Source organism: Nothoprocta perdicaria, unplaced genomic scaffold (assembly GCF_003342845.1).
Source record: "Nothoprocta perdicaria isolate Ctin4 unplaced genomic scaffold, notPer1 scaffold_290, whole genome shotgun sequence".
Classification (NCBI taxonomy): domain Eukaryota; kingdom Metazoa; phylum Chordata; class Aves; order Tinamiformes; family Tinamidae; genus Nothoprocta; species Nothoprocta perdicaria.
This window is the reverse complement of record NW_020455522.1, coordinates 145,954-166,679: the sequence shown is the minus strand read 5'-3', so window position 1 is coordinate 166,679 and position 20,726 is coordinate 145,954. Positions and strand designations below refer to the sequence as shown.

The window sequence follows — 20,726 nt, the reverse complement described above, 5'->3', positions numbered from 1 at the left end:
GTGGCTCCAAGGAAGCTTCCCTGCAACGTGGGAACGGAGCATCCACCTTCCAGCCCAGCTGGGGTGGCCATTTCAGACTGCCCCCAGCACCTGCTGCCCCCGACACCTTAACACAAGCAAACCCATAAAGAAATATATTAAAGAAATAAAGAAATAAATCCCAAGGAGTAAAGCAAGGACGAGCTCCTTTTACTACAACATCAGTTTAATTGCGTCAGCACCCAGCAATAACGCAAAAGGATACGCGCCAAGAGCGGCCCCCAAGAGCGAGACGCTTCCTCCCATTACATGGTCATGGGCCTTTCACACTTCTTTCACTCCCCACCCCCCAAAAAAAGGAAAATAATTGCACGGATTGACGTACAAATACAGTCTTCTGTCTTTCACACATCCATGGATTCTGCTGCTACAGGAGGGTTGAACCTCGGCGGCCACCCCGACATGGTGGCTTCCTGGGGAATTCTTGTACAAAACAGGATGAAGGTATTTTTTTTTTCCTTTACAAACATATACCTGCAGTGTTTACTGTTTTTTTTTTTTTTTAAGGTTTCAAAAATTAGGTTTTGAGTCACTAATGGCTTGTATCTTTTATCTACAGTAAATTGAGCATATATATATATTTTTTTTAATTTTAGGAATGTGTAAGGCATTTTGGTAAGTTGAACAGTAAGGTCTAGGTCACAGAGTGATCAAACTGAAGTCCCTTCCTTTGAACCTTCCTCTTCCCCCTGGAAAATAAAAGCAGAGGTAGGTCATTGAGCAAGGGTCTAACTTAACCTTCAGCGCATCTTAAGTAGCCTGACATTTTATGGACCTTCCCTTCCAGACAGTCCAAATGGTGACAACCTCCTCCCAGCAGTCCCATGGGTTGTCCAGAGCCACCCTGGTTGCTCACAGTAAGCACCACCTCGCCTCTGCTTTTTCACCGCTGGGTGACACACGTTTCCTTGTGGCCTCCACTGGTGTCAAGAGGAAGGACTGGAGCTCCCAGCACAGTAAAGGTCAGCTCTGCCCCCAGGCCTTGCCCAGCAAGAACTCACTCCAGCTCTGAGCTTTYTTCCCAGCAGCCACGAAGGGCTGAGTTGTTCTCCCACATGGCCGTGGCTGGATGCTCATGAGGACCATCCGGCCACCTTATCTAGCTCTAGATGCCACCCCAGCCAAGGGCTCAGTCCCCGCTCCTAGAACAAATACCGTTTCTTGCAGCTGTTCTTTCAATTTCTTCACGGTTTCTCTCTCTTTGGCCAGTTGGTCCTGGGTAGCCTTCAGTAGCTCTTGTAGTTTGGTTGCTGCCCGGCCCAAGTCCTTTGTTAATTTTTTTTCTTTTTCAAGTCGTTCCTAAAACAGAGCMGTAGAAAGAAGCCATCCACGTGAGCCTGCCCTTGCAGCCTGGGCTGTTTGCGGGTGACACAGGACTTCCCCCACCCCGTCCCACTGGGGCTGAACTAAGGAGTCCTTGGTAACCAAGAGCTGGAGGCACCTCCAGCTCCCTGCACAAATCCAGGAGATGCCTGGRCTAAGGCAGGCTCACAGGAACGGAATTATTCTCCAATACACGACTGGGCCCAGGACTGGGCATCATCCCTAGCAAGCGAAAGCAGCCGGCTTGGGGCATCATCCCCATCTCCTTCTCAYCAGCCAACTCAGACCTAGGACCGCGATTTCCATCCTGCTTCACCCTTTGGCCATGCCGAGGCTTGCAGGGAGGCCTGGAGCCTGGGAAGCATCCACGTAGTTCCCAGCAAAGACGGACCATGTGTGCAGCCCTGCTCCGCCAAGGCTTTGCTGCCGTGCCCCAACATCCAGCMCAAGAAACCAGGGCAGCCAAGTCACCTTGAGATGCTGGGCCTCCTCCGGGTCCGACGCCGCTGCGTTTTCAGACAGTCTCAGCTTTTCCAGCTCCGCTTGCAAATGGCATGCTGAGTTTTGAGCCTGGAAGAGGGAAAGGTGTTTGTTTAACAGCTCATGGCAGTCAGGATCTCCCACTGGAGAAAGTAAAGCGGACACTGGGAAASGGGCACCCTGAGGGTCCAGCAAGTATTTGCAGAGCAGCTTTGGCACTGCCGCCACAAGAAGTTGCCTTTGCTCTAGGGGCATGAGGCAAAGCRTGGCAAAGTCTTAAATGATGGAAAAACTCAGATTAGTCAATTCAAAGAAGTTGACCCTTCTTTGCATTTGGACTGGGGGTAAAGCTGTGGGATGCTCCACATCAGAGCAGGGACTGCAGATCCAGCCTCGCCCCGAATTCCCTCCTCGCCCCATCCCAGACTTACTTCTTCCAGCTCCAGCACCAGCTTCTGCCTCAGCGCCTGCTCCTTCTCCACCTGGGCTTCATTTTGCTCTAGCTGAGTTTTCAACTGCATTGGGAGAAATAAAAAGAAAAAAAAAACAGAAAAAAATATATTAAAAAGAAAAACCTCTAAGAGACAGAGATGAGTGCATGGAGACATTACCATGAAAGCTGGGCTACATAGAAGAAACAAAAACAGAAGGCCCGTGGACACCCAGATACACCCTCCTCTCCACACCAAAGCTGAGAGGATGATGATGGTGGGCCCAGAGCTCAGTTTGGCTCTGCCAAATGGTGCCCGCTCACCAGGCGGCACGAGCCGGGACTTGGGACAGGAGGCAGAAGGTGRCAGGGGACGTGTCCAGCCGGCGGCCACATGCTGCCAGGCGCATGGGGCCGGGACTGTGGTGGGCGCGCGGCGCAGAGGACGAGCGCGTGCGGAGCGAAGCCACGTGCACGTTTCCATGCTGTTAGAGACAGGGACACRGGACACGGTTAAGGGGGGCAACGCCTTCCCGGGCTGCCGTCTCACCGCCCTAACCTCGAGGGGCGCGGGCTGGCCTGGGTCAGTATGTGACCCCACTACTCCATCCTGCGCGTGGCTCTTCATGTCACCCAACTGCTGCCTGACCTGCAAGGAGGACGCGCGAGACCGGCTCAGTTATGCAACCGTGGGTGGCAGACACTGCAAGACCAACCAGGACCTACGGACAATGCTCGTTGGGTCTTTTTTTGCTTGCGTGTTTGGAAAAAAACATCTCTGATTCAGCTACACACATTGGGCAGTTGAAGACGTGGCTCCCAGGTGTGCAGACCTAGTTCAGAAGGGCGGCAGCACCCACAAAAGCGGCACCCAAGGTACCACCTAGTGCAAGCAAGASCTTTGGATGGGAACATCTCCCGAGCCTCTGCTCACTGCAGTGGGATGCTAAGGGACAGCTAGACCTCGTAGGCAAGCTTAGTTTCCAAAGAATGAAGCATTTAAATATTAGAAGGCAAAGCTGCAGCTGCACAACCGAAAAGCACAAATCAAATCCAAAAGCCCTGATAATCTGGTGGGKTTTTTTTATTTTTGGTTCTCCAAGCCTTCCAGTCCAGGCCTGTCTTCCACTTACAGAAACTCCACTTCATCCTCAGATCCTCCAAGCAATTCACATACACGTGGGACACGCAACCCAGGTCCTCCCACATGGGTGTGCTCACAGACACCCAACCTCCTGCCCGCCAGACCTCCTGCTCTCCTGTCTTTCCCAGCTACCTTCCCAGAAGGAATGGCAGGTCCATAAAATCCTCTCCTGGCTTGCCAACATCCCCTCGGAAAGCTGGACGAGCACACAGCTCGCCAACCACCCCGCAGCAAAGCGGTCACTGCCTGCCAGGGTGACGGTCCTGGCCGTGCGGTTGCAGGTGTCCCCCCTTACCAGGGCCAGCTCCTTGCTCTGCTTCTGCGTTTCCACCTTCGCAGCCTCCAGCTGCTCCTGGGACTCGGATAAGAGCTGCCTCAACTGACGAGGAGAGACAGGGACAAGGAGCAAGCAGTTGACTTAGGACTTTGCGTTTTCTTCCCACTCACCCCTCCAAAGCCCTAAAAGACCATGAGGTGTCTGCAGGCCACCAAGGAGCAGAAGGTGACATCCCCATACGGCTGTCCCCTGCCTCATCTCCCTTTCAGCGTATCACCTGACATTGTCTGCAGCCCACGCTGGGGCAAACATCTCCATCTACCTTCCCCTTCTCATTTGCAAAGCTCTTGATGCAGATTAGGGATGAATCACGCTTAGAAGAATGCCGAAAGYGACATAAAAAAAGACCACACTTACAGCTCCAACTTCTTTTGTATAGTTCTGGCGCTCTGAGCTGGCTGTCTCCAAGTGATTTTGCAGCTGTGCTTCCAGAAGCGAGGTGTATTCCTTTAGCTGGGTTCAAACAAAAGAAAAAGGAGGGATTTGCTTGCATTGAGCTGCAGCTCTTGGACAACACATCCCAAGCACATCCCACGCCGCACGCGTGCCTTTGACCCAAGCACAGCAGATGGCCCTTGGGCACCCATGCAGGGCATGCCAGGAGCCCCAGCCCAGCCTGAGCCCTCTTCCAATAGCCAAAAAGCCCTACCTGGTCCGTGCTCTGCAGCTCTGCTTTCAATTTCTCTACCATGTCTTCCAGGGACTTCAACTGAACTTGTGACTAGGGTAGAAACAATGAGTAAAGATCAATAAATGGTGTTCAGTAAGCTTAGATGTTGAAAATGTTTTGGAAGCAGCAAGGTATTTTTTTCCAGTGAGGCAGCATGGGTTTTGCTAATAGGAAAACCGCACCATCCAGAAGGTCAAAGCATGGGTCTTGCATTTAAATCCGGCCTTATTCCTGAAGAGGACTTCACAGTTGCTGAATACTTTGCAATCCATCTTCTCTCCACGGAGAGGCAGAAGAGCTCTGGGGCCTGCCCTGGCCATGACGCCCATCCCATCACACACACTACCACCAGCAGCCACGTCACCTCCAAGCAACCCCACGCTAGACGTTGGCGCGAGGCAGCGGGCCCTGCTGTAAGCCAGCAAGGGGCGGAGAATCTAAACATCTCTTGTATTTAAAGATCTATTGCTCCCCCACCTCTTTACAGTCCCAGCCACCTTAACTTGGCCCCACGTGATGGTAAGCAACCAGTTTTGCATTAAAAAGGAGGGCAATAAGTCAGCCTTGCAAGAAGACACAATCCATCCCATTCTCCCAGACACCAACTAAGCCCCGAGAGCTCCAGAAACATGCTGCTGCCCCTAATACCCCTAGGTGGAGGCCAACCCAGACTCTGAAAGTCAGCCAAGTTCTTCTAAAAATGGGATTCTAGGAGCACGGCACGTGCTCTGCCGCAGCCAAGTCAGGGGATTTGGCCCAACAGATGTCCAAGCTGCAGAGCTTGGATTGCAGAAGCATAACATCATTTCCTGACTACCCTGACCAAAGCTGAGACACAGAACAACCCCCCCAGCTCCATGGGAAGAATTTGGCCCCRCCACAGCACAGAGAGAGACTTAGCTCCTAAGTAAGTGAGATGGGATTCTATTTTCTGACAAGGGAGTCAGATGCGGGGAGGAGAGAAAGTCCCCATGTTTCAAGAGTTCAAGGTTGGGAAGTATATCTAGGATCACCATCCAACTCACAGCCAGCAGCCCCTTGAGTGCAGCTCCATGAGCCCCAGACCCAAAACACCCACCTTTTGCAGCTCCTCTTCAGACACGGTGAGCTTCGCCTTCCACACTCGCTCCTCCTCCTCCACGCTCTTCTGCAGGTCCCGCAGCATCCCCTCCTGTTGGCAAAGCCCCGCCTGAGCGTAAGGACCCCCCGGCAGGGCTGGACATGCGGGCTGTGACGGAGGAAGGGAAGGGGACRGAGAGCCCAAGCTGAAGACCGCGCAGATGCAGGAGATGCGACACCAAAAACTCACCGTCTCCGCGAGGATCGCACGGTACTGCTCGCATTCTGCCTGTAAAGTGCTTTGCGCTTCCTCTGCCTCCCTTAATTTAAGTGCTGGATCCTGAAATGAGACCCAGAGGGACAGAATGAGGGATGAGGCCGAGGARTGAGTGGCTCTTCAGGCCTCCCTCACCTCTGCAGTGCCTTCACCTACCAGGTGCTCTCTTGCAGCCAGCTGTTGCTTTAGCACATCCACTGCCTTCTCCAAAAACTCCTGCAGCCACAAATCGTAACCCTGAGGTTGGAGAACAAGGGGAAAAGAAGGAAAAGGATGCTCAGGTGTCCCCCGTGCCACCGGGCAGGGTCTGACAAGACGTGTGCCTACCTGCTGTGCAGAGACATCGACTCCTGGGAAGGTGGACATCAGCACCTGCTTGGTTAGTGCCTGCAYGGCATCCAGCTGCTGTGACGACTCTTCCTGCAAGAGAGACAACATGTTCTGCGATGGAGGCCTCAGGGTGATGCCAGAACCACCTTCCATGCCTGCCATGGCAAGCTGACATGGGAAAAAACAGTGCTGTAAACCACCAGCACCAAAAAATCTGTGAAACGTCCACCCAATGCTCAGGCATGTTTTCATTAGGCCTCCTCTCCATGAGCCCATGGGGTTATGCTGGTTGGGCAGTACCATTTGACTTTTTATTTTTCTGTGTTGTCACCTTGAAGGAAGCCTGGGAAGGTCCTCTGAATGCATGGGACAAGAAGAGCATCTCACAAGAACCACATCCAAGTTCAGCTGGGATTTGGAGAAGCTGCCATGGATCCTCTGGTGGAGGCCGCCAACCCCAAAGGCTCGGTGAGGTTGAACGTTTCCCCTACATGAGCGGCACCACCACCGCAGAGAAATGCCACACTCACCTTTGCTTTGGTGGCAGCATTCAGTTTCTCCTCGCACGCCTTCTCCACGCTGGCTAACGCCTCCATGGCTTTCCAGTTCTTCTCACGGAGGTCCTGCCGAGACCACACGTACATGTGGCACCAAGGCACGTGTCACCTTGAGGGCCACCGTGCTGCTCATGGGCACAAGCTCCCCAACATGCTCAGCCTTTGTGCAGGAACAGAGCACAGAGAAACCACGTGGGGAAGAGAGCTCCAAAGAGCCCCTTGACCCTCAGGATATGGTGTCTCCTGCTCACATTGTCCTAGACCTCCCAGCTGGACAAGGGACACACACCTCCACCCGCACGACCCAGCTGACTCACATACGTTGTTTTTTGTCTTCTGCTGCTCCACGGTTTCTCTCAGCTCTGCTGCTTCCCTTTCCAAGGCAGACAGCTGGCCTGATTTCTCTTCGAGCCTGGAATAGCATGATGCAGGAGTGAGTTTCAGCCTCCTTGCTCTGCAAGCAGCCGGAGGTCACTGCCATGCAGGAAGAGCAAGCAAATGGGCTGCACTTGTGGCACTAGAAACCATAACTGCAAAAATGAAAGACCCTGGTGATTCTGAAGCAGGATCTGGTTTCCTACTGCAAGAACAGCCAAGTGAGTATTTGGCTGGTTATAAATCTAGGACAAGAGGAAGATATAACCTGATCCAAAGGCTACAAATTCCAGATATACACAACCGAAATTGCTCCTAACGCATCCCTTCTGTGGCTCATTAAGCTAGGATAGCCCACAGCTCTGTATTTTAAAGGCATCATCTTAGTATCTTCAGTAACCAAAGTTCAGGGCCACCCACTAGACACATAAGAGCCTACAGGTTCCTCCACACCCTCAGATCCACCATTCAGCCTGACAGGAGACTCAGCTGAGCAGACCACACAAGACGCAGGGACTCAGTATGAGCTGTCCAGATCTCTTGGTGACCAAGGACCTCCGGTCAGGCGGAGCAACTCCTTTTGAGGAATGCTTGCTAGCAACCGCAGCATCCAAGATTACTCCCAGACAGCAAGTTTTAGTGCTGTGACAGCCTTTTGCATTTTAAGAYAGTATCTAGACTCACCTTAATTGCAGCTGCTTCATTTCTGCTTCATTGGCTGCCTGGAAGACAGAAATCCCTGTCATTGTGCGTCTTGGAGCCCCAAAGCAGACCAGCCCTTGCAGAAAGCATCCCACAGGGGCTCCACCAGCAAAGATAACACCAGGGCTACATCATTGTGCAAAACATCAACTGGGACCTGGTGCTGAGAGTTGAAGCACATGCTGACAGCTGGGAGCTGCAAACAGATCTGCACCCACAGGTCTGAACAAACGCATCTCTTGCACTCCCAAACAAGCACAGAGCATCACTTCTCCAACACCTTCCCATCTCCAAATTARAAGAGCACACAACCTGCAAATCTCTGTCTTTTTCTGCCTCCCTCATCTGGCCTGCTTCCAGCAGAGCTTCAATGGATTTGATCCTCTCCAGGAGCTTCATGTTCTCCGAGCTGGCATCCTGCAGCTTCCCCTTCAGGCTGTCGAGCTCCGACAGTTTGCTTTTAACCTCTGCTTCCGAGCTCAGCAGCTTGGCCTGCAGCTCTGTTAACGGGAGAGAAACAGAAGACGGTAGGTGCAACCATGTCCAGAGACTCCTCTCATCTGCCCCAGCAAAGCGGCCTCAGCCATTCAGAAAAGGGGTGCTGGAGTGGAGCAGCCTCTTGCTCTCCACCCGTGATCACAGACAAGCCCAGCATCCTCCGTGCCCTGACCCCAGATGATCCAGCTAGCCTGGGCCGAACCACCCTGCCCAGCTCCACCAAGGAGCCACCTCAAAGCCCACAGCAGTGCTCAGAGTCCACCCGTGACGTGCCCCGCTGGCACGATGTGCGGTTCCTCACCAGCCATGCTCTGCTGCTGTCCTTTGGCCCTCTCCATCTCTGCTAGCAGGCTCTTGTAGCTGCTCTGGGCTTTGCGGAGCTCCTCACTCACTTCATCCAGCCTCTTCTGCAGCGTCGCCTCCACCTCTCTTTGGGAAGCCTGCAGGGCAGGAGCAGAAGGCTTTAAGCCTGGCCACTTGCAAGCAAAGCTGTGTCACCTGGTGCTATTTTTAAACTGCGCTCCTGAAGGTTAAGGTCTCTTTTGAAGGCCTCTTTCCCCCACGCTCCCCGTACACAAAGAACTGTTTGCTTTGCTCTCCTGTTCTGCAACTTGCCAGCCCTCAAGTGGGAAATAGATAAGAACCAAATCTCTCAATTCTGGGCCAMGATGACTGCCCATGGCCATCCTCCCCTTCAGCACGGAAAAGAGAGTTAGAAGAGCTTCATACATTCAGAGCTGCCCCCACGCAACCAGAGGAAGACCAGGAAAACACCCAAACATTGTCCAGGTGTGGATGGATACTCTTTACAACACAGAGATCATCCAGTGGTTTTCCTTGCTTGTGGAAAGCAGATGCYGCGTGTCCCAGACTGACATGGGTCTGGAGGTATCGGGACGTGTGTTTCCACACACAGTGGAATTTTCTACATGGCTGTAGCCAGGGAAGACTTTTTTTTTCAGTTTTTTCCACCTTAGAAAGCAGCTGGGGAGAGGCCTGGCCAAGGCACGTGCTTGGAGGGGAGAATCAAAGCGAGGGGCATGATGAGTATGCTGAAAACCAGCAGCCCTCGTGGGATGAATCACACTGCTCCGAACGCCAAACGCTGTGCGGAGGGGAAAGAGGAAGGCAAACGAGCAGCCTGCTCTCGCTCTGGTGACTCTGCTGTAGTTTGGTGGCTCCAGAGCCGTCAAAAAAGCAAGACTGCACCATTCCTTGAAGACCTGATTCAGTTCCTAAAGCTCTAGCCATTGCTGCTGAGCACACACACGACCCGTGATCTCCCCATCACTGCAGCTATCTTCAAAGCATCCCTTGCTCTTCAGCACATATCCTCCACACAAGGTGGAAACCTCAGGCACACCCTAGCAGAAAAGCCACAAGCAGCTCTTGCTCTGCCAGGGAGGCAGCACAGAAGGCTTAGAAAGAACTGAGCTGATAGAGTAAGAGAGAGAGAATCCATCGGTGGCACATGGAGCTCCACATGGAGCTGGGAGGCTTCCTATCCCATTTTCTGGGGTGCAGGGAACCCCACTAGCAAGGATGTGCCTGTGGGGAGACGGTGCTTGCCCAAAACCAGGCCGCAGCATCTTTGCAAGGTGAGCAGACGTCTCGGTGCCCGCCTGACCTGTAGCTGCTCGATCTGCTTCTCAGAGGCCACCGCTTTTATCTCCCAGGTCTTTCTCTGCTGCTCCTCTTGCTGCAGCGCCTCCGATTTCTCGGACAGTTCTTTCGCCAGCTTGTTGCACTCCTGCCGTAGCTTTGCCAGCTCAGCATTTTGCCTGGAGCAAGAAAAGTAGGGCCATTATAACCCACAGGCCAACAGAGTATCCTCGCTTGACTTACGGGGGGGAATACATCGTCCTGACCACCTTACAGCTCAAAATATCTTAACAGTTGCATTTTCCTATTTCTAGGACACGCCTGGTCCTTCATGAAGGGAGTGCAATGAGTTGACAAATTGCTTTTCAAAAGCTATGTTTCAGTCACAGGAGACATTCCTTTCCTATGAAGCAGAAAACATGAGCATCTGCATTCCCAGACACAAGACGAAGTTCTCTAAGCATCTGGAGTCCAGTCAGTAATTATTTTACTGCTGTTAATCAGCAGCTGTTTCTTATTTTAGAAAAAAAATAAAAAAAAGAAAGCRTGAAATATCTCTACCTAGGTCATACTTGTTCTACATGCATCAAGAAGATCTTGGTTCTCTGCAGCATCACTTGTTTTAAAGAGAAGATTTCTTCTGCAGTTAGAAAATACGAGTGTACATGAGCTGTAAGTCCTGCACAGCACCTCAGTACTGTTAGTAGAGAGAAAAAGCCTTGACCCCTAATCATCTGTCCCCTGGCAGCCCTTGCACAGTGTGAAGAGCCCCACATGGAGCATCTCTCAGCTCATGCCCACATTGAGCTGCCCTCTTCTTTGCACTRTCTGTTGGCTCGAGCATCGAAACAGCTCCAAGCAAAAAGGAAAAAACCCCTGTGGAAACATCAGCATTTCCTCCATCAGTAACCAAAAAGACATGGGACAAATTCCTCCTGCCCCTATCGTCTCCTTCCAGCTACCTGAAGCCACCAATTGCCTCTGCAGGATGGCCTCTGCACAGGCCCCATGCAACGGGGATGGGAGAGCTAACTCCTGGGGCCTGCCCGAACACGGTCTCTGTCTCCACTCCACAGCCCGGCCCTGGCCCCAGACTTACTTGCTCTCCATCTGGCTGGTGGCTTGGTTGAGCGCGTCCCGCAGGATGGAGTTTTCCTGCTGCAGGCGAGCAAGCTGCGTGTTGGGGCCGTTCTCCAGCTGCTCTTGCAGGGTCCGAATCTGGAGGACCCCAACATGGGTTATTCCACTTTCCTCCCCCAAGAAGCCCATGTACCGGCCCAGKCTGGGCCTTTAAGCACAGGGCAATGCACATACATGCGTGTGGATGGACTGTGGCCCCTTACTCATTTGACAAGTCATCTACAGCTCCCAGGTATGTAAAGTCTCATGAGGATGTTTCCATACATCTCTTCCCGCTTTAGCACCAGGGTCCAGCAGCCTGGGACTAACTGAGGTTTCTGCTTCCACCACAGTGATTCATGCAGCTACCACCAAAAGAAATGATTGCCCCCAAAAACTACCTTTGCTCAAGAGATGTCCCTGAAGTCACCAGTACTTGGGACCTCATTCCTTCCTATCACACAGTGAAAATCTCCCAGGAAGGGGCATCTCTTTGGAGTCACCACACTCCAGGTCTCTCACCGCAGTCACTCATTCAGGAAAGCTCTTGTTGGGATACTGGGCATCACAAGCTCTCTTCCCTTCTCTGAGACTCTGCCACCTTTGCCAATCTCACCCAAAAAGCTCCCAGTGCACCAAAAACCATCCCTCAGGCAGAAGACCCCRGAGCACACCATGCCACCCACCTTTCCCTGGAGCTGCTGTGTTTCATTTACGTGATCCTGGTAGCTGGCCTGCATTCGGGCTTGCACGGCAGCAATCTCCCGCTCGCGAACAAGCAGCTGCTCCTTCAACTTGCTTTCAATGGCCACCGCCTTGGCCTTCTCCGCTGCGAGTTCCTTCGAGGAGAGAAGTCATCTGCTTAGTGCTCAGCGCTTGCTTTGAGTTTGCTCGCTTTGAGGAAACACAAAACCAGGCCTCCTGACTCGGGAGACTTAAAAGTTGGGCCATTTCAGAGCTTCAAGCAGTTCATGAAGCCCCACGTCAAAGAGCATGGCCAAGCTTTGCAGYTGAGCACTTACATTTCTTCCTCTATTTTGTTTTGGGCTCTGTGGCCACTGGATGCCACTGTTGTTCCACATTAGGCCAGCTAAGAGAGAGGAGTAATACAGCCTAGGGTTTTTTTTTTTTATTTTTCAGATCAATATGCATTATATTAAACAAAACCTAGCACCCAGCAGGGAAAGAAAGGGACATCTCTAGGTTGGGATTGATGGAGGACACTAGAGGAAAGCTTGCTTCATAGCTCATAGGGACATTCAGAATGCTCATTTTCTACCCTCCTCTTCCACCAAGGGGTTCATGGGCAGGTTCACTGCTACTTCACCCATCCACCAAGGCCAACAACGCAGCAACCACAGGGCCACATCAAGGTGGAGGAAGTTTGCTCCAATTTCAACATTTAACATGAGACTGGGGCAAGGTGCAATCTTTTGAAGAAAGCATCATTCCCCACTTCTTGCAGACCTAGCACATGTTCTGAACCACCACTTTTTAGGGTGGTTCAAATAAAGGATAAAGGGTCCATGGATAAAGGGCCCAGACAGCAGCTGGGCTCTGCCTCCAGGTAGGGCTGCAAGCAGGGTCTGGTGGCTTGCTGCACACCAGCAGGTCTTCTCTGCTGAGCTGGAGCAAGCCAAGCTGTGACTACAGCACAAGAGAGAGCCCATGCTGGAGATCTTTGGAAAGCCATGGAGTGCTCACCTTGCTCAGCTCCCGCAGCTTGTTTCTAGCAGCAGACACATCCTCTTGCTCAGCAGCAAGTTGTTTTTCCTTCTCCTCCAACTGGCGTTTTAGGACAGTAACTGGGTCACCCTTCTGCGTTGCCTAGGAGCATGAGAGAGCATGTCAATGGGGACCTCCAGTGGGTGAGCCACCTAACATGCAGGAGAGGAGTCCTAAAGGATCCATCCCGCTATCTTCCATAATGCCCTACTGGTTTTGTAGTCAGCAGACCACCCATCCTGCCTGGAAACCTGAAGCTTTCCTTCACTCAAAGCCTCACATCCCCGCCCTTGGTCTCAGTTGAGAGCTAAGGTCATAAGAGCCAAAGCCAGGTGGCTCTTGGCCATGAGCACCCACCACTCACCACCCTACCGTGTGCCAGGTGTCCTGCACGATGCCTGCTTTGTCCGTCAGGATCTCGATCAGCTGCTGGGCCTCGCCCTCACTGAACACCATGCTGCTGATGGTGGACACAAGTGTCTTGTAGGGCAGGTAGATGGGCCCATCTGAGTCCACAGGTGCTGAAGAGAAACAAGGAGCCATTGATACCACTCAGGCCAGTGGCAAAGCTGAGTCACATTCCCTGATTTTAAGCTGGATATCTTAGCTGGCCTCAACCCCACAATCACACAACTGACATTTTGACCCAGCACCCAGGCAGTTTTTGGCACCTACGTTTTACACCTCTATACATGACAGCAACATAAGAAGTGACAGAGAACAGACGATGCTCATTGCACAGGTGTGTTTCAGAGGTAATCGATCGCTTGTGTCTGATGCTACTACAGGTCATGTCCAACCCACCAAGCAAACTGAAWGGCTGGCTGGACATGTTTCACCAATGCAACAGCTCAGAGGTTTGTTAGGCCAGGAAGGATCCAAAGCTCCAAAGGATCCATGATACGACCTGGCAGAGTGCAACTGAGTGGAGCTCGGTGTTCCCCCTTTTTCCACCTCCCAGGCTTGCTCCGATTYGTTATGAAGGAAATGGTGCATATCTCACAGCCTCCCTACCCCTCTGTGAACTTGGAAAACTCAGGTAGCATTGTGTAGTCCATAACAGGACTGCAGTGCTTTTGTAGCACCACGGCGCCCAAGGTCATGATGGAGAGAGATTTAAGAGTTATTCCACAGTACCTATGATTCAATGTGTTTGTTCTTCTCAAAACAACCTACATTTATTGGCTCTTTAAAAAAAAAAAAAAAAAAAAAAAAAGCACGCTGGACTCCAACAAGTCCTCAGTCTTTAAAGCCATTTCTTAAGACCAAGTCTCTTGTGATTGGGACCCACATGGCAGGAGGTTCAGAGGTTGCACAGTGCTGAGCAAAACTTTCCCACCACCGTCTCTCAATATGTGCATCCCACAACCCCATCACACCGAGGAGGGGTGACTRTAGAGAGTGGCAGAAGCACAAGTCAGCTGCAGGGTTAGCTCTCCAGTGCCAGACACCAGCTCCCATCGCTACCAGTATTTCAGATCTTGACGGCAAAGAAACAAAAAGAAAAAAAACCCAGCCCGTGATAGTCAGTGCACTCGCACCTTCTCCAGCAAGTAAGCAACAAGACCCACCTGGTTCATGATTTTAAGACATACGTGAGAGCAAAAGCACCTACCCAAACTGCCTTCCTATAACCCTGGGGTTTATGTGTTCCCTAAGAAGTGTCTATCTGAGTCAAAAGCTCCAGCAGAGGGGGAAAACGAATTAATTAATTAAACAGGTTTAACCTTCAGGTCAGAGCAACGGAGGATTACTCAGGGTCAGCATTACTTCCAAAGTTACCTGCAATTCCCTCCTGTTCCGCACACAGACTCTGCTACATGTGATGACCTGGACCATCAGCATGGGTAAGGCAGCTCGACTGAGCTCCCCGTGCCCTTGCCAAGCAGCTGTCAGTGGCTGTTTTCCCTGTTAGAAGCTGGTCCCTTTCTTCTAAGCAGGTCATCAGCTGTGGGAGAACCTCTCTCCACCAAAACCCACTCTGTTTTGGTTCTCACCCTACAGTGACCAGACGCTCCTACATAACCCTGAGCATCCTCCTGGCCTGAATACTGATGTGTAAGTCCAAATGTTGCAAGGTTTGAAACTGTTCCYCTGATCTCCACACTAAATCATGGCTCTTTAAACCCATGGTGACATGTGGCACTAAAGACAGCTCCAAGTCTGGGAGGCAAATCAGGGATGAAGACAAGACCAGGGACTCAGCCAAGCTTGGGTCCCACCATTACAGCAGATGACCTTAGATCCAGGTACATGTTAACCCCTTGTGAGCAGGTTCCGCTTGGAATGTAAAAGGCTGCAAACAAATCAAACGAGAAAAAAATATCCCATGCCATTTGCGTCAGGTTTGTCGTCTGTGGCAGAGTGGAAAACCCAAACACCATCTTTGCAATACCCTCCAATAGTGGCTGCACCTGAGCTCAACTATTTCAAAACTYATCCCTGCGTGGAGCTGGCCTTCAGCAAAATGCTTTCCTGAAAAAAAGCAGATTCAAGGATTTTAACCTGCCTTGGGGGACCTGTGGGCACAAAACTCCCCACATGTCCCCACAGGAAAAGCAAGTCCTTCTCTGAAATACAGATGCAAAAACTGGTAGATGACTCTGCAGCCTCAGTTGTGTTGTGCTGTGGAAGACTAGCAAGCTCTTGACTTCAACTCCATATTCTCCAGAGAAAATTCCAGTCTTCCCAGGAACACTCTATGCACCTGAGCCATCTCAACAGACATGRTCCTTCTAGAGATGCCACATTTCCAACACAGATGTCAAAGATTTCAACAAAGATGTCTCAGGACAAGCAGATCTGTTTTAACAGCACCAGGATACTCTGCTTGCTTACTCAGTGAGGACAAATGCAGAAGAATTTGGCCTTACCTGGCTCAGTCTTCTTCTTGGATGCAGCCTTCCTCTTGACAGCTCCATCATGCTTCTGCTCCTCATGAGTGGCAAGAGCATCAGCTTTCTTGACAGCAACAGAGCTGATGACTGGAGAACTTTGCTGGGTGCCAACCGGCGGCACAGCCACAACAGGCACTTCCTTGGAGGTCACCTCCAAGACTGGGGAACTCTTGGGGACACTGACAGGAAGTGAAGCCAACACTGGACTTGGAGCAGGCTCCACCTTTGCCACCTTCTTCTCCTTCTTCCTCTTTTCCTTAGGAGACGGGACAGGTTTCTCCTTTTCCTGAGGGGGCACTGACACTGCTGCAACAGGAGGCTCAATAACTGCTGGCTCAGACACCACCGCAGGCTCAAGAACTACATCCTTGGGAGAGTTCGTCACTTCCTGAGTCAGCTCCTGCTCAGGTATCTTTCCATTAGGTTTCTCTTCCTTTTTCTTTGCTTTTCCTTTTTTCTCAACGGGTTTCTCTTTCTTCTTTTTCTCCATTTTGTGCTGGTGGGTCTTCTCAAGCTCTTTGCGCTGCTTGGCCAAGGCTTCCTCATAAGATGTCTCCTTCATGGAGAAGGTGGACACCAGAAAGATTCCAACAGCCGATATCACCATGAAACCTCCAAAGACCATAACACCCAGMGTCTGAGGGTCATACACATCCATTCTGCCTTATTCTTCTGTGCCTGCAAGACATCAAAATGACAGTTAGTGCAGAAAACCCCAAAGTTGCAATGTCCCAGAGCAGTGAGTTTCATGTGAACATCTGTGTATCCAGACGGCATCTTGCGCTGAGAACTACATGCCCTGGGAAGAGTCACCTATATATCCATGAGTCAGAGCTCTTCCACTGTACAGTCTATTCCCAGTTTGTCCTGCAATGAGTAATTTCAATGACTGTAGCAATCTCCAGAAGAACCCAAAAAGGAAGAGAAGGACAAAAACCAAACCAAGCAAACAAACAAAAATACTTCGCATCTGCACGCTGCATTAACAGCATTTCCGGAACACGCAGCTCATCTCAAGAACAACAAGTTGGAGGTGCCACATGCCAAGGGACTCTCCCACACTCCACAGAGATGCTCTGCTGACAAAGAGCCATGCAGGCAGAAGGTTCTAGCATGTCACTCCATGGCATTGCTAATTAAACCTTGTCCTGTGTTTCTAAAGCAATCTCTTCCCTACTTTCCCACTCGTGTTTCTCAGAGGGCAGAACCTCCCCGTGGTCCTGAGACGCTCACTAATTCTCGGGCAGAGATGCCAAAGATGGGTAACCCAAGAAGGGGCACTTTCCAGGCCATGCAAAGCTGCATTTTTTTTGCCATCTTGGAAAAAAGGCACAAAGCCATTGGCTTGCAGTTCCCCACACTGAATTGCAGACACTATCAAATTTCCTCTTCGAAGGGCTGTGGATTGGAGGGTGGGAGGGCTGGTAGAGGAGAAGAACTAGAAGGTAAGACCAAAAAGAAGCAGAGGAGCATCTTTTCAAAACCTCAGATCTTGAAAGAAGAGACCTCAGAGGTATTTTTAGCGCCATGGTGACCTGTTACAGTAAATGTGTTAAAAGGGACCATACAAGAGCAGCACCACAGAAACTYGCCCTCACAGCAACCGTGTAAAGAAGAGAACCATTCCAGACATGCCACGCGCATGCACTGGGAAGCACCGAGGTTCTTCCCAGAGCCAGAGCAGGCCGAAAGGAGCTGCCCATGGAGACCTTCCCCAGCCTGGGATGGGGGTTTCCACCAGCAATCCAGCTCTCCATAGGGAGACACGGCCATCGTGACGTGGCCGGAGCCAGCAGAGCCGCGTGCTCCSTGCGGAGCGTCTCACCCAACGTGCTGCAGCAACAGCCACGGCATCTTGCCTCCCTCCGAGGGTTTCAGAGATGTGTGAGATAGAGATGCAGATTAGCACAAAATGGTCCTTCCTGGCTGAGCAAAACACCGTGACAAGGAAAGAAAAAAAAAAAAAAAGGAAGAAAAAACACAACCACAACAAAACAGCAGCCCACAGCACTCAGCACAAAGACGCCCTGGTTGCTCCACCACATTCCCACGGATTCGATGGGTTCACTGCATCCAGCCACCGGTGCAAGCAGGGGCGAGCGGATCTGGCGAGCTAGTGTCAGCGACGCCTCAGCATGGGAGAGGGGCTCCCCATGTGCCCTTCCAAAGCGGTGGGCACCTCGGCCCCGCGGGAAAGGGAGGCTCCGCCAGGCAAGACCACATAACCTCTGTGGCTGCTCGCAGGTGGCCAGTGCCATCAGATGGGACTCAGATCCGATGGGAAAGTCGAGATTTGGCCTCACTGTCGTTCCCCAGGACAAGCAATGCCCTTGCTGTGAAAAAATCCAGAATTAGGAGTAAGAACTGCCAAGCGAGCAGCACTCCCTGCAGCAGCACTGTCACAACAAAGGGGGATCAAGGATCCCTGGGCAGGCTGCAAAGCCCACAGCACGAACCCGGATCCTGCACCGACTCCAAGGAGCAAGTTCCACCAGCAGAGATTCTCTCACGGCTGCGACCAGCATGATCTGCCCYAGCAGCTCTGCAAGGAAGAGGGCTCCAACGGCAGAAGCAGTGGCAGGTTACGAGACACCACGTGCGCTTAAATTAAAGCAGGCTGGACGTGACATTTGGAGGGTAAAAAGAAAAAAAAATGTCTTCCTAATRCATAAATGCAAGAAGCAACGTAGGGCAACGTTAATGACAGCAGCAGAGCTCTGCCTTGGTATTTCCTGACTTTGCCTTCCTCCCAAGGAGCTTCAGTCTTTGCTTTTCCAAGGGCTGGAAGTTTGTTTCTGGATTGGCATGGCCAGATACACCCATAATCTTGAAAAGAGAGGAACATTTTTTTTCAACCTTTTTTTTTCCTAGTTATCCATCAAATTTCCAAATCCCCCAGCCTAGAAGAACGAGCTTCCCCAGCCACCCTGGAGCCTGCAGTCACCTCTGCTTGCCCCAAGCAAGACCCCCAYGAGCCATAAGGAAGCAAAGCACTGAGTTTTTAGGGAATTGCAGGACCATTCCCAGCACTAACAAAGGCACAGCACGATGRCACAGTCTCAGCATTCTGCAGTTGCCTCTGCCAGAAACCTGCAAGAGCCAAACCCACGATGCAGCATTCCCACCTGTCCAGGTTTTCCGCCTCTCTGCAAGCACTTCCATGAAATCCACAGGAATTTGGTATCTTTCAGACTTTTACCTCCACCCAAGTGGGTTTAAAGCAGCCAGGTCAACTGTGAGGCAGGAGCAAAGGAAGAGACAGGCTGTAGCGCTGCAGAAGTTCTATTCCCTTACACAGCCAAGAAAAAACATGTGCACTATAAGGAAAAACAGGTGTACTATCAATGCCTGCCTTTAGAAATGCTTCAGATGGGAAAAGGAAAGATGCTGCACCTTCAAGCCAAGACTTGCACTCTGCCACAGCATCAAAGCAGCATCACAAGTTAACATAGGAAAAGGGGGAAGCGGGTACTGGAGGGGAGAGAAACAGAAATCCTGGGTCATACAGGTGGGGTTTGCACAGTCTGAAAGTAGTTTTTAGTAAGAACAGTTTCCAGGCTGAGATCTGAGCTCCTCTCAGCTCAGTGCCAAATTCCCATCGCAGGACATAGGGGCAAGCACTTAGGAGAACGAAGGGACCATTTCAGAAACTCCTGAGAAGGGATGGTTCTGGGCAACCAACTCCTGTCTCCTGCCCTGCTCCTGCTCTGAAGCCACTCTTGCAAAAAGCCAGTGGGAGGAAGGGGCCATTGGTGGGGCCAGGGCTCCTCCAGCACCAGGGAGCCATCATTTCAAAGGGCAGCAGACAAAAGGCCAAGCAGCAGATCCTTCTCCCAAGGCTTCTCTCTGTGTCCTATTGCAACAGATGGAGACAACATTCAGGAAGGGAGCTTGCCTCCAGCAGGTGCTGCTTAAATGCATCCTCGGGATGGAGGACAGCGCATCCCTCGGTCTTCCCGGCAGGTAGCAGTGAGCACAGGCACTAAGCGACACCTTTACCACCTCAGGAGCAGCTTTAAGGCTCTAAGGCAGGTATGTGAGCACTTTATCAGCCCTTGTAGCACAGTAGCAGAAGCTGCAGCTTTCTACAGCTCCCCTTCTCCAGCCTTAGTGGAACAAAACCAAAAAACATCTACTGGTGCAAAGGATACAGCAGGTAGTAGCACCCCAGCGCAGCTGCATCCTACTGTCCTTCAGAGCAGTTCCAAGCTCCTTGCAAAGTCCACCACCTTCCTCCCCACACTTCTCATTGTCCCGGCTTTGCACCCAGCGAGAGCCCCTGCTGCTGCTGTTGAGCTCCCGAGGCTGCTTCGTGTGGCCGCRCCAGTGGCCAGGAGTGAGCTCAGAGACGGGTATCTATGTATTTTTTCCAGTTAAAGGAATGCTCGTCTCCTAACGGCCACCTTCTGTGACTGTGCCTCACCAGAAACCTCACAAGCCTGGCTCTCGGCTCCGGTCAAGAGGAATTTGCTTCCAATGTGCAGAGCGGATGGTGGTGTCTGCAAGCGGCGCGGGCAGGGGAAGGTGCGGGCACAGAGCGCGGCACGGAGCTCCACGGCGAGCAGGGCTGCACGGAGCCGTCCGCGGGTCCCGGGAAGCAACTCCGAGCCCTGGCTCGAGGGGAGCTCCATGCTGGGGAAGAGACCTGGGTCCACCTCCCATCCCTCGCTCCTGCATATCCCTGCCAGCCAAGAGGTCACATTCCCCTGGGAACTGACCATCTTTCCTGGGTGCGTGGCTATCTGGGAGGGGAAGGAGCCGTGGAGGGGCATTATTTCCACCTCCCAGGGGCCGGCAGAGAGTTTGCTAAATATAATAGTAATAATAGCAACAATAATAATAAACTAATAAAGTAATAATAGTAAAAAGTTTTCCAGGAGAGGCTGAAGCGCTGCAATGGATGCGGGAAGGGGGAGCCGGGCGTGGGGGCCGTCGCTGCGCCGGGGCAGGGAGGGAGGAAGAGGAGGAGGAGGCGGCGGCTCCGTCCATCAAGCGGCGGGTGCGGGCACGGGGCAGGGCGCCTCCCCGGCCGGCTGCACACGTCGCCATTCCACAGCGCCGCGGTCCCGGTCCCGGTCCCGCTCCCGGCTCGTGTCCGGTGCCGGTCCATTCATCCGCCCGCCGCATCGCGCGGACGCCCCGTCTGGCCGCCCCGGTGCTTC

The 20,726-nt window shown here is 52.1% G+C and overlaps 1 protein-coding gene across 3 annotated transcripts in view; it reads right to left on the bottom strand.

Moving 5' to 3' along the window:
• Nucleotides 1–336: 336 nt before the first annotated feature.
• The window catches only part of RRBP1 (ribosome binding protein 1), a 20,830-nt gene continuing 440 nt past the window's right edge, over nucleotides 337–20,726 (bottom strand). Inside the window, exons 2-24 of one of the 3 annotated variants that reach the window (XM_026041724.1) lie at nucleotides 15,541–16,242; nucleotides 13,040–13,188; nucleotides 12,647–12,769; nucleotides 11,629–11,781; nucleotides 10,923–11,041; nucleotides 9,849–10,002; nucleotides 8,523–8,661; nucleotides 8,036–8,223; nucleotides 7,706–7,743; nucleotides 6,968–7,058; nucleotides 6,620–6,712; nucleotides 6,087–6,179; nucleotides 5,916–5,996; nucleotides 5,733–5,822; nucleotides 5,502–5,594; nucleotides 4,403–4,474; nucleotides 4,111–4,206; nucleotides 3,712–3,795; nucleotides 2,832–2,921; nucleotides 2,274–2,357; nucleotides 1,834–1,932; nucleotides 1,195–1,338; nucleotides 337–728 (exon numbers count right to left, since the gene is read on the bottom strand). In XM_026041724.1, the coding sequence (XP_025897509.1) occupies nucleotides 690–728; nucleotides 1,195–1,338; nucleotides 1,834–1,932; nucleotides 2,274–2,357; nucleotides 2,832–2,921; nucleotides 3,712–3,795; nucleotides 4,111–4,206; nucleotides 4,403–4,474; nucleotides 5,502–5,594; nucleotides 5,733–5,822; nucleotides 5,916–5,996; nucleotides 6,087–6,179; nucleotides 6,620–6,712; nucleotides 6,968–7,058; nucleotides 7,706–7,743; nucleotides 8,036–8,223; nucleotides 8,523–8,661; nucleotides 9,849–10,002; nucleotides 10,923–11,041; nucleotides 11,629–11,781; nucleotides 12,647–12,769; nucleotides 13,040–13,188; nucleotides 15,541–16,222 (2,994 nt within the window). In that variant the 5' untranslated portion in view covers nucleotides 16,223–16,242 and the 3' untranslated portion in view covers nucleotides 337–689. The remainder of the gene's footprint in view (nucleotides 729–1,194; nucleotides 1,339–1,833; nucleotides 1,933–2,273; nucleotides 2,358–2,831; nucleotides 2,922–3,711; nucleotides 3,796–4,110; nucleotides 4,207–4,402; nucleotides 4,475–5,501; nucleotides 5,595–5,732; nucleotides 5,823–5,915; nucleotides 5,997–6,086; nucleotides 6,180–6,619; nucleotides 6,713–6,967; nucleotides 7,059–7,705; nucleotides 7,744–8,035; nucleotides 8,224–8,522; nucleotides 8,662–9,848; nucleotides 10,003–10,922; nucleotides 11,042–11,628; nucleotides 11,782–12,646; nucleotides 12,770–13,039; nucleotides 13,189–15,540; nucleotides 16,243–20,726) is intronic. The other 2 variants (XM_026041725.1, XM_026041726.1) reach the window with 2 other exon arrangements.